General features: G+C 38.4%; 1 protein-coding gene across 1 annotated transcript in view; it reads right to left on the reverse strand.

Moving 5' to 3' along the window:
• Positions 1-9063: 9063 nt before the first annotated feature.
• Positions 9064-18877, reverse strand: part of LOC114276226 (putative L-gulonolactone oxidase 6) — a 73400-nt gene continuing 63586 nt past the window's right edge. The window contains exon 4 of the mRNA XM_028218006.2: positions 9064-9946. Within this exon, the coding sequence (XP_028073807.2) occupies positions 9237-9946 (710 nt within the window). The 3' untranslated portion in view covers positions 9064-9236. The remainder of the gene's footprint in view (positions 9947-18877) is intronic.

Consider the following 18877-nt stretch of genomic DNA (forward strand, 5'->3'; position numbering starts at 1 on the left):
GGCAACAAATAGTGGTCAAGTCAGCGCTGACAAACATCAACTACTTCATAGTGATGTTGGGAATGGTCAAAACCATTAAGACCCACCCTCAATTCTCCCTGAAGTTGCTCAAAATGGTGTGCAAAATCAAGTGCTAAGAGGAACAAGTCATGGCCAACTTGTGGCCCATGGAGCGTAAAATTATGCACCTGGAGGATCGAGCCGTGGTCCATCGGTGGTTGGAGGAGTTTCAGGCAGGATGAATAGTGTTCCAGCGGCTGTGGAAGTTTAAGGAAGGCCCACGGAAATTTCTCTACAAAATGGTGCTCTATCAATGCCTAATTTTGTTCCACCGATTGTAAATTCTACTAATGTACTGAGCGGGTCTCTATTGGCTCCAACAACGGCTTTCCAAGCCCAACACAGCATATCCATTGCATGTGACGGAGTTTATAGAACTCAATTCACCGTTCCATCACCGAATGTCATAACAATAGATGCCAATGGTCAATGTCACCATGTCCCTACACCGATGGTGAATTCTTAACACCCAGATGGCCAAGTCATTCCAAGCTCGGGCTTTGGGTCTACAAGCCAAGTTCTGGGAATACTACCACCAAGTTCCCTCACTCAACAATTTCTTACCCTTGTAGATGTCCAAGCCATGTTCGAGCTAGAACGGACCAAGAGAACTTTACCCTCTTTACTTGATCCGGATGTCAAGCCACCATACCCGATCGAGATGTTAAGTTATCCATACCTGGAGGGGTACACGGTACGGAAGTTCATCAAATTCGATGGCAAGCAAGGAAATGCTCGAGAACATGTTGTTCGGTTCATAGAGACTTTAGGGATTCATGGTTCAAATCATGTCCTCCATCTGAGAGAATTCTCCAAGTCCCTCACCAACCGAGCATATAGTAGGTACGTTAACTTGGCCCCAAACTCCATCCGAAGTTGGGAGGAGATGGTCAACAAATTTCACGTCAAATTCTTTCAAGTGGCCGAGAAAGTGACCACACTTACCCTGTGTAAGGAAAAGCAGCGGGAGGGTGAAGACATTCTTGATTATGTGAAGAGGTTCCAAGACAAAGTTGTGGAGTGTCACGAGGCTGTGGAGGTGTCACAACCCAAACCCGCCCCTATGGGTTAGCATCGTAACTGGCCAGCAAACCGAGATTACCAAAGACCATGTTGTATAAATCAAAATAATCAGGGCTAGCACAAGCTTAATATAAAATGATATATGACAAGTAGGCCAATGAGCTGTGATTCTATATGAAATACCACATACACATAATGTTAATTTACCCACTTCCAATACATGCACATCATCTTTTACAGACATTCATATACAGATACATACAGATCAAAAACTCTAAGCGAAGGACATACACTTGCCCACGGTCACGTAGACCGAGCCTCTACTCGGAGGTGCTAAAACTCTATAGGGCTTTGATTGGTGGTTTGGCTAGGGAATCCTCTAAGCTTGACCTCACCTATGACATACATATATAAACAATGAGCTAAAACCCAGTGAATAACAACAATGTAAAGGGTTAATGAATGATGTCCCAAATTAGTAATCGAAACAGTTCAGTTCTTCAGTGATTCTTGAACCAAAACTTTATCGCATATCTTATCAGTACATGTAAACAGCCATATCAGGACATCCATTAGCATAACAGTACGATAGTTTCAATTGTACGCCATGGTATTGTTACCCCCAGGCAAGGGCCACGTGAACATAAGCTACGGTATTGTTACTCTCGAGCAAGGGCCACATGAACATAGGCTGCGGTATTGTTACCCCCGAGCAAGGGCCACATGAGCACATGAACAAAAACCCTGGTATTGTTACCCCCGGGTAAGGGCCACGTGAACATATAACATAAACCATGGTATTGTTACCCTCGAGAAAGGGCCACGTGATCATAAGAAAGCCACATCACATTTCAGGAGAATAGACAATCATTCATTTATTTCAGAAAATAAAGTTTAATAAAGCATATCATATTAGTTAGCAAATACAGATAATCAACATCTTGTTACAAAGTGGTTACTCACAGTGGCCTCCAGAAACAGTTGTGTCGTCCTCGACTCATGACCTACAATTATAATGCACATAGCACAACACATATCTTATCATTATACACATTCAATTGGCCAATATGGCTTGGCATTTCTTACATTAACTCTTATTCATTGAGTTGGTTCTTATTTTGGTTCAGTTCATTCGTTACTTCCTGTCTTTCGTTACTTATTTGTTCAAGCATGTCCATTTGTTCTTTAATTCCATGATATGCAAATGCATAAGAAATACATGTGGAAACCATGCAAACAGAGGCCCAGAAATCGGGAACATAACAGAAAATGAAACCAGAAAATTATCCTGTTGGACGCACGTGTGGTGATTTCAGAAGGCAATTTTGAGCAAATGAAGGTTGGCCGCTCGAGCGGTGGGCCAGGCCGCTCGAGCAGTCTGGGTACATCTTTAGTCCAAAAATCTGCTTTGAAAGGAAGCATATTCTTTTGCAAAATCAACTTCAAGTTCATGAAAATCAAGCCCCAAAACTCATGAAAACAACTTGAATTTAACATGTCTTCTTAAAATAACAAAAATCATAGCTTCTATCAAAACTCATTTTCCATGTAAAAGCTCAACTTAAGAATTGAAGAATAAACTTAAGACCTATGCATGTGATGAGTTCCAAATCAAAATCCATGGAGATTTCCTCTTCAAAGCCCAAAGCTCATGCAAGAAACAAGGGTGTGAACATGATGTGTGCCAAAATTATGAAGGAATTTCTTTAAGTCTTCCATTTCAAGCCATGTAATTTCTATTCTTGCATTACATCAATAAAACTCCTAATTAACCATGTATTCATCCTATTCAAACTTAAATCATAGAGGATGATAGTGTGTAATCTCCAATGTCAAGAAATTTAAGTGAGGAACTTACCTTGAGTTGGAGAGTTGGGAAAATCAAGCCAATCATCTATGTTTTCCCCAAGTTCTCTCATTTCCCTCTTGAAGCTCTCTCTCTCTCTCTCTCTCTCTCTCCAGATATTTTGTTAGGTCTTAGTTAATAAGAATGGGCTCATATGAGCTCATATCTCATATATACATATATAAGTGTATAAATGATGAGCCAAACACAACTTAGCGAATCAAACAAAATCAATTTTCAATTAACCTTCCCAAATGGCTCTAAAAATTCCCATGAGCATATCCATGTACCCAATTTCGGTTTTTGAACCCATTAAAGTGAGTTTAGCTTAAATAAACCTGATTAATTCATTACGAATCAAATTTTTACAAAACTGTATATTATATTCTAAAAATCATTCTAATCATAATTGTAAAGTCTATTTCAGTTTATCGCACCTCTAAGGCTTTCAATTTCCAGTCTAAAGGTTGTAATTCCAATAGATTTTCTCATAACCGACATATACAATTCCATAAGCATGTAATTCATGCATTTAAACTTGGAATTTCACATCAAACACATAATCACACATATAATGTGGGAATTAAAGTATATGGAGCATATGAGAGAGTCAGGTTATTACAAGAGGAAAGCTACCTTGTCCAAATCTGTTTTGAAAGGGCATTGAACGAGTACAAGATGCTTCTTGTTAATCACAAGCTACCCACATTTTCGACACTAATTGAATCATCTCGGAACATCAACATACCTCAGTCTCAGGAGATCAGGTTCAAGACTAGTTATAACACTAGTTTCAAGTCATCCCGAGGACCTTTTGTCATTGTGGCTTCCGCGTCTTCTACCCGAAAGTCACAGGAGGAGGAATTCAGAGGGCAGAAGAGGAAGAGCTGTGAGGATGACATTTCTTTTCCATGTAGTATTGAGGAGGTGCAAGCCTTAGTTAAAGAATAAGTGGCAGATGGGAAAGTGAAGTTGCCTCGTATCGAAGAGCTTTTGCCGAAGAAGGACCATGAGGGACATAATTATTGTGTTTTCCACCGATCACTAGGACATCCTACAGAAAAGTATCGGACATTTAAGAAGATCTTTAGAAAGAAAGTTGAAGTAGATGAGCTAGAGTTCAAAGAACATTGGCCCCAGGATATCTTAGAAGATATGGCTATGATAGTGTATGACAGCCACAACCCGAGCAACTGGTGAAAGTTTTCCGAATGACCTCGCAACTCTAGGGGCAAGGGTTGACATTCTGTAGAAGAAGTCTATCTATGACATTTATAATTTGTATTTACGGCATTGTCCAAGAAGTTCTATCTTTCTTATGTTATGAAGAAATTTATTTCCTCCATATTGTGTATCCCCATTAGAAGTTATTTTCTTTATATTGTGTATCTTCATCGTGCTTTGTTGCTTGAGACAGTTTTCAATTTTTGTTGCCCTTCGAAGAAGAAAGAGGAATAGTAGACTCGGTTACCAACCTGAATGGACCTTTCTTAATGCAGTAGAAGTGTACTCCCACTCGGACTTCTGAGGGACAGCCTTTGCTTTCATTAGTTGCCGAAGTAGAGTGTACTCTCACTCGGACTTCCGAGAGACAACCTCCATTAGTTGTTGAAATAGTGTGTGCTGCCACTCGGACCTTCAAAGTGCAGCCATTGCTTTTATCAATGCAAGCTTCGAGGGTCTTTCTTGCTGAAGTAGAGTGTGTGCTCCCACTCGGACTTTCGAAGAACAACCCTTACTTTTATCAGTGCAAGCTTCGAGGGTCTTTTTTGTTGAAGTAGAGTGTGTGTTCCCACTCGGACTTCCGAACAATAGCCCTTGCTTCCATTAGTGCGAGCTTCGAGGATCTTTTTTTGTCAAAGTAGAGTGTACTCCTACTCGAACTTTTAAGGGATAGACTTTACTTCTATTGATTGCCGAAGAAGAGAGTGTACATTGACTCGAACTTCCGAGGGGCAGCTTTGCCTCCATTTGGACTTCCGAGGGACAATCTTTACTTTTGTTAATATGAGCTTGGTAGACTCAATTGCCTGCCAGAAGGGATTTTTTTCTTGCCAAAGTAGGGTGTATGCTACTTTCGGACTCCTGAGGGACAGTTTTGCTTCCATTTAGACTTCCGAGGGACAACTCTTGCTCTCATTGGTACGGATTCTGAGGTCCCCGAGGTTGTGGACTTTTGCACAAAAAAATTTCACTTTCCTGAAATAGTAAAACCGACAAACCAGATAAATAATATCGAGTTCACATTATGATTCATGCATTATCAAAATGGGGCAACATCAACAAATAATAATGATATATTTAAGTTACAACAATTCTATTCCTCCGAGCAAGTTCACGAGAATGCAACAATCAAGGTTTTGTCTATTCGGGTCGATGCCTCTAAAGCCAACGCAAAGTAGCAATGTTCAAATAAAATTTCAGCATCAACTATATTTCCCGAGCATCCACAAGATCAACAAAACAACAATCAAGATTAACACTCAATTTATGGTAGATTTCTCAACACAGGGCCAAATTCCAAAACATGAATTTGAAGACTACATTTCTCTTACAAATCAAGATTCACCAAGAGCTTTATTTCCCTCAATAACAAAGCACTAGCTATTTCAGAAGTGAAGAACACAAATCCCAAATATATATATATTTGCAAGCCCAAGTTCATGAACAACAAAATATATATATATATATATATATATATATATATATATATATATAAATTCAAGAATGGGGTTTCGACGAGCACTTCCTCACAAATCTAAAGAAGTAAGAAAAGAAAATGGGTCAGTAATGAGCAAGACCGACTCTTGCAATAAGCGGTGAGTAGATGGTTAGATAGAGACAGCGCAGGTCAGACGCGAAAAAGCAGCAAGCGGCATGGGTTGTAGGTTGCGAAACATGAAGGCCGTGCAGACAAGATTGTCCATGCATGGCAAGACCGTGATTGGTTCTCTTGAAAGCCGACGGCACACTGAATGGCGCTGGGCAGGCCGGTGTTGAGATAAAGTAGCGGCGTCGGTCGGTGGTGGCAAAATAGACGTCACTGGAGGGTAGAGACGCAGTAGTGAGCAAACGGCAAAGCAGAGCTCCGTTGAAGATGGAATCTGAGTCTCTCTGTTAGAGAGAGTGGCCTGAGAAAAGTGTTTTGGCAATGAAAAAAAAGGGGATAAGGACTAGAATTTGTCCTTTGTATAAAGCAAAATGTGTGTGATACTGATGGTTCCCTCAAATAGCTAAAGATATATATATATATATATATATATATGTATAATGCGTCTCCAAGTTATTGTTTTCTTTTGATTGGGAGAGAAAAAGGTTTCTTTTCAAACATTAATGAAATGATTTGGCATTATCATATGATGGAGGATTTAAGCAACAAGGCTTTAAAAAAATTTGAAAAAAAAAAATTTGTGTGGGCCCAAGCAAGATACATTTTAGATCGGAAAAAAAAAATCAAGTTTTGATTTTCTTTAAAAATAAAAATAAAAATAAAAATCAAAGGGCACAAAGGTGTGTTAGCCAAACATGGCATGAAAAAAATAAAAATAAAAATTTCATTTTATCTTTATTAGTTGTCAATCTTATCCAAAAAATATGATGAGGCATCAATCTTATCCAAAAGTCACATGAGGACAAAATATTCCTGAGGGTGTGATGCGAAGCATGGCCAAAGAAGTGAAAATATGCATGTCTGAAAAATTCAAATTTCCCATACATGTAAGGGGCAAAATGTAAGAGGGGTTAACTTGAGCCCACTAAAATAATTGGGCCCAATCGAAAGCCAATCAGAAAGCCCACAAATTGATGAGCTTGGAGAAATTATTTCCAAATGGGTCCAAGTGAATTCTATTAAACGGGCCCATAAGAAAGCCAACAAATTGGGCCGAGGAAGACCCATCAAATAGAAATCTCTAAAGAGAGTCCAACAAGCCCATCCAAGGAGGCCCAGATCATACGGGCGTCCGAGGAGGTGAACCATTGCTTTCAAAAGAGATGAAAACCTTAGAAGAGATCCATTCTCCGAGGGATTGGCTTAGTCTTGAAAGGGTTCGGAACCACGAACCTAGAGACCTATTTGAGCTTGGAGTCGAAAGGGTTTGGGTCCACGAACCTAGAGATCCAAAAGTGTTTGGCATTGAATGGATTTGAATGCAATCTAGAAGTCGCTTCGTTAATGAGTCCCAGAACACTGGTGGGCTTGGAGCTTTCCGGGATCTACGCACCAGAACCACAGGCATGACGGAGTCCGAACAAAGGACCCGATCTCGAGACGGTGAGTGAAGATAAATTCATTCTTCGATTAAACTAACCTATACCCAAGTCGACGTGGCATGACCTAGGGGTTCCTTGAGACTCAGCAATATTTGTGGCAGGGCGTTCTCTTGAACTACCCCTGACCCTTCTGTGGTAGGGTGTCCTTTGGGACTACCCCTGACCCTTTGGGATGATTGGAGATCATTGGTTAGGTGTGGCTAAGAAGAAGGGTTTGCCGAGAGGTTGATCTCCTCTTCGGGGTTTTCCTCATCCTCGGAGAGGTCACCTCCTCGAACAAGGTGGTTAGAGAGAATATTTTCCATTTGCCTTGCACATGGGCTTCATCCTACATCATAAGGTGCATATAAATAGCACCCACCCATAGCATTACATGGGAGGGATTTTGGAGAGACCATTCTTGGGAAAGAACTAATTTCCCTTCTCCATTATCTACCTTGAGAGTGAAAGTGGGAGATCCATGGGAGAGTATTGCCATTATTCTCTCTCTAACTGCTTTGCCTTCTTCTTGATCCAATCACTTATCTCCATTATCTCCTTGCTATTGTGTTCCTAGTTGTGACTATTAAAGAATCTAAATTTCTCATCATTTTTAGAGAATTCGAGTTTTCTTCAAAGATTTTCGAAGATCTTCAAATTTTTCGACAACATTCTTGAACCCTCTCATACAAAATATTATTTTTCTTATGTTATGCCTAATCAATTTTACGTATTCTTTCTATTCAAATTTCTTCATCTTCTTTCCTAAGTTTCAATTATTTTTCTTTTCTACTTCTTCACTCGAAAACTCCAATCCACCGCACCAAAACTCACCATTATCATCAACATCATTGTTTTTATTATATTTATTACTTGCAAAAAGAATAAAGTTTGAACAAAATCAAACAATGAATGAGAGTAATAATCAAAATAGTTTTTTGAGACAATCTGTCAACGATGAGGTAAGTATTGACATAAATATCAAAATCCAATTATTGGTTGTGTTTTTTTTTTCCTTTACATAAAAACGAATATTCAGCTTGTTTTTTTTCATTATTATTCGAACTTTCAGAATCGAACAAAGTGAATTTCTTCAATTTTGGAAGTCCGAATGCGAAGTTCACCCTCTCCTTCTCACTCTCTGTCCGTCTTTGCCAGTGCCACTTTCACCGATGTCGGGTTCCCTAGTCGTACTCCCTGTATATACGTGAACAAAAGAAAAAAATTTCAAAGGGTTTTTCAAAAGTAATTTGAATTTTTTAATTTTTCTTACTTAAGTGTACCTCAAAAGGGTAATTTGGGAAAAAAAATAGGATGTACTTATAATAAATTATAATCCAAAATAATTTAATAAGGTATACTGAAAAATTAAGCTCACTTAAATATTTTTTAGGTGTAAATAGAATTCCCTCACTTCCTCCCATACCATGCTTAGACCAGGTCATTCGCTTAATTTCATTTATAATTTTTTATTAAGCGGTAGTGCAATCAATTAGTTTTCTTGAATTGTTGACCCTCAATATGTGCCTTACGTGTGGTTAGATCTTTTTTCTTCTTCAACATAAATTTTTTCTTTTCATAACTGGTCAAATGCATGTAAACATCTATCTATTGTCTGCTCTGATATCATATTAAATTGTTCATCACTAATTCATCTAAAAGATTAAACTCTTATATATGTTTTTTGTTTTATTTTGATTGTTGATATTTTACGTGGTTGAGTGCAAATTTGAACAAAAATATCCCTTCCATTATAAAATTTGGACAAAAATAACGTTGTGGACCATTTTAATACAAGTTGGATAAGTGTGAACCATTTTGACAATTGAAATATGAGATTAAGAAACTGAAATAAGGATTAAAACAAAACTATTTTACAAAGATTTATATAGAATTATAATCCTTAATATGAATGATTTCAAATAAGTATTTCATACATAATTGTGGTTTCAAATCTATGACAGTCCTTTCAAATTCAATCTTGATATTCATATGTAAATGAATATTATTTAAATTTGAATTTGAGTTAATCCTTGAATGAACATTATCAAATTCCCTAGCTTAACTTAGTACAAACTCTTGCGTCCTTGTAAACTCTTCCCGGTCGACAATAGTAGCCTTTACTTGGTGCACAATGAACATCTTGAGAGCATACACACAACCCTTCTAGAGCACAACCCTCCTGGACCATTGTCACTCCGTTTTGCAATCCAAGTAATCGATCTGTCCAGTCGCTAGAGAAAATCCCTAATGGATCATACCTCGCCTTCACCTTCAAGAACTCTCCAACATTCTTGTATTTTTTGATTGCACCATCAAATGCAACGTTTCGATTCTTGCCCCAATGGGGCAACCCTCCGTATTTGAACAAGCCAAGTTGCTCCACCTCCTCAAGTATGTCTTCATAAAGTCTAGGGGTCATTGGGTCTTTGCTCCGATAATAAGTGATATCAAAGTCTACACCATCTTCTTGTTTGCCCAAGAAAGCACTTGAGGACTTAACATACCTCATGAGGACTCCATTGTACAAGTCTAGGACACACAATGCTTTAGGCTCCAAATCAACTAGTTTTTGCACATCTTGAATGAAGCTCTTGACATTGGATAAGCTAATACTGAATGCGGTTTGGTGGAAGAAGAGTCCCTTAACCCTATGGTCCCACGGGCACATTGTGATCTTTCTATTCTCATGGCTATCAAGGCAAGTTCCTGAGGATTGGAGGTGGTTGTGATACCCAACCACTGGGTACCCCGTAAATATAATACCTGTTAAAAATATGAAGGGTTAATATTAATTTTTATGCCCTAAATTATTCACTCATTTTTCAAAAAAAAATTTATTTCTAAACTATTTTCAACTATTTAGCCCTTAATTTTTTTTATTTCAATTCATATGATCTAATTGGATATTGTCCGTTCAAATTAGTAATGATAAAACCTAATGTGCTGATAAAACCTAATGTGCTTTGATCCTATATTAAATTGTGACATTAATCCATGGCCTTGTTACCTAATAAAATGGAGGAAGCACTTGGGTGTTTGTTTGGAAGAGATTGCGAGTTCAATCCTACAAGAGCTAATATAACAAAATTGATTTTCATCGATAAAAAAAATATTTGTTGCATTTAAAAGTTTAAATTAATTAGAGATGAGATAGTTTTACTCATTCATATCCTCGACAAACAATAACAAAAGCAAATGACACAACATCTTAAAGTGAGGAAAAAAGAACCAAAAAAATAAAAAAAATAAATAAAAAGAGAAAAAAAAGGATAAATTATGCAATGGTTCATATAGTTTATACAATGTATTAATTTGGTCTATGTTGTTTTAATTTTCTCGATTTTACCTCTTAATTTAACGGATTGTGTCATATTAGTCTAATAAATAACGATTATTAGATTTGGTGGACTGAAAGTCAAACGATGTGTCAATTTGGTCCCTATTGTTTTAATTTGATCGATTTTGACAGGGACCAAATTGTCACATTGTGTAAATTATAGGGTCTAAATTAACACATCGTATGACTTTCCGTCCAGCAAATCTAATAGCTATTATTTATTAGACTAATATGACATAATTCGCTAAATTAAGGAACAAAATTGAGCAAATTGAAACTGTTAGGTCCCTTGTTCTTGTCAATCCCGCGAACAATTTTGTTAATTGAGTTGTAATATTTCCTTACTGTTTTGTCTTCCTCGCTCGAGCGAAGGAGTCCTCGCTCAAGCGAAGGACTGCGTCTAGCTTAAAACCTGAAAGAGATGAATGTGCGCTCGAGCGAAGACTTTGTGGCTTGAGCGAAGAACTGCGTCTGCATAAAACCTGAAAGAGTTGATTTCTCGCTCGAGCGAAGGTTTTGTGGCTCGAGCGAAGGCACTTATGGAAATCACGTGAGTTAAGGTTCTCGCCTCGAGCGAGCTTCTAAATCCAGGATTTCTATAAGTAATGGTTTTACTCCAAAACTAGGATTACTTTTCAGATCTACTTTGAGGTTTTCTAAGGTTTTCTTCTAGAGAGTTTTTGTGAGTTTTCCTTGATAAAATTGAATGAGTATTAAACTCATGAATTGAGAAGCACATATCAAGGAGGTTGATTGAATACATACAAGAGTGTTATTCTTCGGTGGATTCCGAAGATTCAAACGTAGAGTTTCTAAGGCATTTGATTTTGTACATAGTCATTGATTCGACAAGTGAAGTTGTGGATTCAACTTCAGATTAATCAGTTCCGAGACAAAGGCTTGGTGAAAGGGTTACAGAAGGTGTGAAGACAAATTGACTGAGTTGGGTAATTTGTATATTATCTTTGTAATCTTTCTTTCTTCAATAGTGGATTGTTTAGTGGCGTTTCGCCCGTGATTTTTGATTACAATTGAAGGTTCTTCAATTGTGATTTTTTTCACATAAAAATCGCTTGTGTCTATTTATTGTTTATTCAAAAAAACAACAATCTAAATCACTTTCGTAAGTGCTTGATGATTTAGATTGCGTGTTTTGAATAATTGGGTTTTGGAATATTTTTATCTTGATCTAATCACGAATCACTTAGGATTTTCAATTGGTATCAGAGCGGGTCACTCTTTGTTTTTATCAAAACTATAGGAGTGTGATTTTGTGTGACTAGCGATATGGATTCTATCCGTGAAGGTAACTCGACCCATACACCTCCTTTACTCGATGGTACAAACTATTCTTATTGGAAAGCTCGCATGAGAGCATTTTTAAAATCCATCGATGAGAAAGTTTGGCACTGCGTGATCTATGGGTGGAGTGAACCTATTGTCACCATTGATGGTGTTGATATTCCTAAACCCCTTGATAAATGGGACACAACTGATTACCAAAACTCGAGTTGGAATAGTAAGGCTCTTAATTCCATGTTTTGCTCCGTCACACCTGAAGAGTTTCGTCGTATCTGCACGTGTGAGGTAGCAAAAGAGACCTGGGACATTCTTGAAACGATTCATGGAGGTACTACTTCTGTCAAAAGGTCAAAACTTCAACGTCTCACCTCTGCTTTTGAAACCCTTTTTATGCACAAAGATGAGATGTTTGATGATTTCTATGCAAAACTTAGTGATATCGTGAATTCCTGTTTCATACTCGGTGAAAAAATCCCTGAAGCTAAAGTTGTTGGGAAACTTTTGAGGTCTTTACCCGAGAGGTTCCAATCAATAGTGACAGCCATTGAGGAGGCTCAGAATGTTGATACCCTCAAGCTTGATCAGTTGGTTGGAAATTTGCAGACTTATGAAGCCCACCAGATTTCAAAGAAAAAACAAAAAGATAGTGTGCCTTTCACTAGTGCTCATGAGACTGCAAAAACTACGGAGACTGAATTTGATTTAGAGTCTGAGATGACGGCTATGTTTACTAAACAGTTTAAAAAAAAATTGAAGAAAAAGAAGCCTAATTTTAGAGATCCTATTTCAAAAGACAAGAGTAATGAAAAACCCAAAACTTTTCCACCAAAACTTGCTCCAAAAACTGAAAAGAAGAATGTAAAGGGGCAAGGGGTCAAGCGCTATGAATGTCAAAGGTTTGGTCATATTGCCCTTGAATGCCCTTCAAAAAGGAATCGAAAGAAAGTCTACACTGTGACTTGGGATGATGAAAGTGGATCGGAGCAAGAACCCGAAGAACCTGAATCTAGAGAAGACGGGGATAGTGCTTTCATGGCATTTTGGTCCACTTTCACTCAACCTCTTCCAAAGAAAGCGGAATTAGCTCGTGGTCAGAACCTGCATCATGCTCCCACTTTTGATGGGAGTAACTACCTGTATTGGAAGATCAGAATGAGGGCTTTTTTGAGAGCTTTTGATCTAGAAGGCTGGCAGGCCATTGAAGAAGATACAGAAAGTGCTGACAATTCGAGCAATCAGAGAGCCCTGATTACTATTCGTGGAGCAATTTTTGATGAAGAACAGCAACGGGTTGCTCACTGCATAAAGGCTAAAGATGCATGGGAAATTCTGAGCCAATTTCATGAAAGTCGAGATTCACCTTCACCACCATCCAGCAACTTTCCTGCCTTAGTTGCTAGATTGGATGAGGTCAAGGAGAATGAAGAGCAAAAAGAGGATGATGAAACATCAGAAGACAATGATGAGATTAATGGTGATGAACTACAACAAGCTTACGAAAAGCTTTAGGAGGAATCTCTAAATTTGTCCAAAATCAATGACAAACTCTCTCTGAAACTCAAAGCATGTGAAAGTGAGAATGTCAAGCTGAAAGGAGAACTTGTAGCGGCAAAGCAGAATATCATCAAGATCTCAAGTGATAGGCAAGACTTATGTGGAAAACTTCTGTCTTATGAAACTAAAAGGAATGAACTTCTGAAGGTGTATTCCACATATGAAGAGAAGCTTGAAAGCCTTGAGATGTCACAAGCTACATTGGAAGAGATAGTCTGTCAGAAAGATGAAGAACTCCGTATTGCTAGAGCCATTATTGCCATGTGGAACAAAGGTTCCAAATCTTTAGAAGACATCCTCGAGTCTCAACAAATGGGGTGTGACAAAAGTGGGCTAGGCTATGGTGCGACAGCTCACAAGGGACAGGCCTCTACTTCACATGACCCAAAGACTCAAGCAAAGGGAAAGCTGAAGGTAGACCAGGGTGATCCCTCTCTTCATCTACCTAAAGGGGGTAAGATCAGCAAAAGGGAGGTAAAACTTGTTTTTATTTGTCATCACTGTGGTAGGTATGGCCACATTCGTCCTTATTGCTATAAATTGTTTGGTAAGGTGTCTCAAAAGGATAGAAATTCGAATACTATTTGGGTTAGGAGACAACCTTACATGTCTAGGCAGAATACCAAGATTCATGAGGGTGCTCACAACGCCAAGACATTTACCAAGACCAAAAAGATTTGGGTGAGAAAAGATGATTTGACTTGTTTAGTTGTTCACACTGCCCTAAAAGCACGTGACTCGCACATATGGTATCTTGATAGTGGGTGCTCTCGTCACATGTCCGGTAACAAATCCTACTTCACCTCCCTTGAAAAATATGGAGGAATTGTTACCTTTGGAGATGGCGGCACTTCTAGAGTCATTGGTAAGGGCTCTATAAGTGTTGCTGGTCTTCCCAAGCTCGAAAATGCTCTTCTTGTTGATGGTCATAAAGAAAATCTTTTGAGCATTAAATGTGATTCCCACCATGAAGTATTGTTTTCAAAAAATAAATGTGAAATTTTGGATAAAAAGGGAAATACTGTCTTGCATAGGGTTCGCACATCTGATAACTGCTATGGATTGTTACTACTAATGATCTCACTTGTCACTCTGCCATCATAAGTAACATTGACTTGTGGCATCAAAGATTAGGTCATATGAATTTTAAAGATCTAACTAAGATAGCCAACAAAGAGCTTGTGAGAGGAGTACCTAAACTGGGTAAGAATCTGAACCATGTGTGTGGACCATGTCAACTTGGAAACCAGACCCGTGCCCCTCATAAAAAGGTTAACAGCTTTACAACCAAACGTCCTCTTGAATTGGTTCACATGGATTTAATGGGTCCTACTTGCACTGAAAGCATTAGAGGTAAAAGATATATTTTTTTAACTGTTGATGATTTTACTCGATTTTCATGGGTAAATTTTTTAAGGGGAAAATTTGATACGTTTGATGCTTTCCAGGCCTTAGTCCTTAAAATTCAAAATGAACAGGGTGTTTCCATTGGGCGTATCATAAGAATCCGAACTGATTATAGTCATGAATTTGAAAATAGTTCGTTTTCGGATTTTTGTGATATGCATGGAATTAAGCATGAATTTTTTGCACCTATTACTCCACAACAAAATGAAGTGGTTGAGAGGAAAATAGAGTTGTTCAAGAAATGGCTAGGGTCATGCTCCTTAGTAAGAAACTTCCTTCAAAGGTTTGGGCTGAAGCCCTAAATACTGTTGTTTATGTCATAAATCGCGTGTATTTAAGGCCCGACACTTTACAAACTCCATATGAATTGTGGAAGGGATTGAAACCTAATGTAAAATACTTCAAAACTTTTGGGAGTAAGTGTTACATTTTCAAAGATAGAGAGCCTTTGGGCAAATTTGACTCCTAAAGTGATAAATGTATTTTTTAGGGTATTTAACCACTAGTAGGGCTTTTCGAGTCTATAACTTGCGAACTTCTTCTTTAATGGAATCTATCAATGTGGTTATAGATGATACAGGTTCCCCTACTCCAGCAACAAATGAGGACGACAATGGTGAGTCTCTAATCTTGGATACTGAACCACAAAGTCAAAGAGAAGCTGAGGTCCAAGCACAAGAAGTTAAGACGGCACCATCGGCTCAGGTAAGTCAAAGTCCAAAGAGTGCACAAAGAAATATCACTCTTGATGCTTCTGTCACCGCAAGTCCTAAGTTCAAACCATCAGCAAGGGTGAAATTGAATCATCCAGCTCAACAGGTGATTGGAAGTGTATCGGATCGAATGAAAACCCGAAAACAGATTCGGGATGAGGTATCACATATGTGTTGTGTTTCATTAATTGAAACTAAGAATTTCAAAGAGGCCTTGCTAAATGATAGTTGGGTCAATGCTATGCATGAAGAATTAGGTCAATTTGAATGTAACAATGTTTGGACTCTAGTTCCCAGACCTAGAGATATGAATGTGATAGGTACCAAGTGGATCTTTAAAAATAAATCTGATGAGAATGGTATTGTGGTTAGGAATAAAGCCAGGTTGGTTGCTCAAGGTTACACTCAAGTAGAAGGTGTTGACTATGATGAGACGTTTGTCCCAGTTGCACGTCTCGAATCTATTTGTATTTTACTTGGTGTTGCTTGTTATCTTGGTTTCAAATTGTTTCAAATGGATGTGAAAAGTGCCTTTCTGAATGGGTACTTGAAAGAAGAGGCATATGTTGAGCAACCAAAAGGCTTTGAGGACCCTAAATATCAAATCATGTCTACAAGTTAGACAAGGCTTTGTATGTGTTGAAACAAGCCCCTCGGGCTTGGTATGATAGACTTACTACCTTTCTTTTTGATAATGACTTTCAAAGGGGTAGTGTGGATAAGACTCTATTTATGAAACATACTAAGTCTCATATTCTTGTTGCTCAGATTTATGTTGATGATATTGTGTTTGGATCCACTGTTGATCATCTTGTGAAATATTTTTCGGATTGCATGACACATAAGTTTGAGATGAGCATGATGGGAGAGTTGTCTTATTTCTTGGATCTTCAAATTAAACAGTCTCCTTCGAGTATGTTTGTTTCTCAGACTAAGTATGCTAAAAATCTTGTGTCAAAGTTTGGTCTTGAATCTACCAAACATGCACGCACTCCCATGAGCACCAGTCTTCACCTCTCCAAAGACTCTTCTGGTATCGATGTAGATCCTACCCTTTATAGGAGTATGATAGGGAGTCTTCTGTATTTCACAGCCAGTCGTCCTGATATTTCCTTTAGTGTCGGTGTTTGTCCTCGTTACCAAGCTAGTCCTAAAGAGTCTCACCTTCTTGTGGTCAAACGCATCATCAAATATGTTAATGGGACATTGGGGTATGGGGTTTGGTTTTCTACTGATTCTACAGCTAAAATTACTGATTTTTTTGATGCCGACTGGGCAGGGTGTGCTGATGATAGGAAGAGTACATCCGGGGGTTGTTTTTACCTTGGGAATAATTTGGCCTCCTGGCATAGTAAAAACCAAAATGCCATCTCTCTTTCAACTGTTGAGGCTGAGTACATTGCTGCAGGGAGTTGTTGTGCACAAATGTTGTGGATGAAGCAAATGCTTCATGACTATGGGATAGAACAGAACACTCTCACACTTTTCTGTGATAACACAAGTGCCATAAACATTTCAAAAAATCATGTCTAACACTCTCACACCAAACATATTGACATTTGTCATTATTTTATTCGAGAGTTAGTGGAAGAGGGCCTTGTTGTTCTTGAACATGTACCCACTGAGCATCAAAAAGCTGATATTTTTACAAAACCCCTTGATCTTCTTCGGTTTGAGTTCCTTAGAAAGACCTTGGGTGTCATGCTCGATCACTAGAGTGTTACTTGTTCCTTGAGTGGGTGTGAGTATTTGGCTTTATGTGTGCTTGGATGCTATAATCTGAGTGTCATTGATTTCTGTTTTACTTGCATACATCTTTATATGCACACTACTCATGCTGCTTACAAGATCTCATTGCTCTTTGTTCATAGCTCATTTTGAATGCCCATGCTCATTAACCTCATGATCTCATTCTGTACACATCCTTGAGATAAATTGTTGCAGGGGTTTCCGCACAAGTGATCAAAGTTCTCTATGGACCACTAACAGTGTTTCTTGTACTTTTACAGTGGAATTGACCGATACTAGTATATCATGGGTGATGTTGAGTCTCTTAACCATCTACCATCATTTTTCACTTCCACAGTTTCTCCCTCAGTTTCTTGAAGTCCGGGCATTAGGAAAAGGCTATCTCAGAGGCACCAACCAGGCCATCCTTTTTGATTTCATTCTTCTCTAGTTTGGTTTCCATACTCTTAAGTGTGAATGCCACCAGTGAGTGCCCACAAGAAAGAAAAGAAAAAAAAAATGGACTCGTTGATTGAGGGGGAGCCTCTGTTTTTACTCAACAAATACCCCGTGATTCCTAGTGGTTTGACTTTTCTCTGTGATGTTCAGTTACTCTTGGTGGAGGTCCAGCCATCCGATCATTACGAGGATTAACTCTAGCTCAGTGGCCTCTCAAGGATTGCACACACACACCTTCATTTTGTGAGCTCTCATGTTGATTTTTGAGCTGTACATTCTCATGTAACTTATGATCACTGATTATATTTTATCTACTTTGCTCATGATGTCAAGTGTCATTTTTTTTTAAATTGCAAGTTTACAGGTTTCATGATGTGCGGATTATTTCATCTTAGTATCAATTTTGGCTACACGTGATCATCTACTTGTGTTCCAGGTCTCACTTCATGATATTGAGTATCTTGTTTTTTTTTTTTTGTTTTTTTTTTTAAAAAAAAAATTGGTTTTATTTTTTTCCTTCTTGGCTCGAGCGACGGAGTCCTCACTCGAGCGTGCTTCTGCTCCTGCATTAGACCTGAGAGTGTGTGTTTTTGGCTCGAGCGACAAGTTCTTGGCTCGAGCGAACTCTTGCGCATTTTTGACCTCGCTCGAGCGAGAAAGTCTTCGCTCGAGCGAACTGTCAAGGTTCAAATTCTGCAACTGTGTCTCTTCAGTTCATTTTTTTTCCCACCTCTTTGTGTTTCCTCTCTCTCTCCCCTAGGGTTTTCGTGATCTCCATTGCTGGCCTCTTCTGTGGTTTCTCTCTGTTGTTTGTGGGCTTCATTCGTTCCTTCATCCTTATTCTCAGTTCTTTTGGTAAGTTGTTTTTTACTTTTTAGTTTCTTTTCATTTTTTTTTTTTGTATTTATGCATATGCTCTGTGTTACTGCTAGGGTTCTTCTTTATTGTTTTTTTTTTGGTTTTTCGTCTTGGATTAGTGTCTCTCTGGTGCATCTAGGGTTCCTGGTTAGCCACATTTTTCAATGCTTCTTTGCTAGGGTTTAATTCGGGATTTTGTTAAGGGTTTCAAATTGGGGATTTTTTTATTCAATTGCCATATGCCACTGTGATCTGTTTTCCCTTGATTTGCTACTTGAGTCTCTTCCTCTACTGCTCATAGCTTTCATATCTTGCTCCATACATTGATATTTTCAT

This window comes from Camellia sinensis, chromosome 2 (genome assembly GCF_055761805.1).
Source record: "Camellia sinensis isolate YWXY chromosome 2, ASM5576180v1, whole genome shotgun sequence".
Lineage (NCBI taxonomy): Eukaryota > Viridiplantae > Streptophyta > Magnoliopsida > Ericales > Theaceae > Camellia > Camellia sinensis.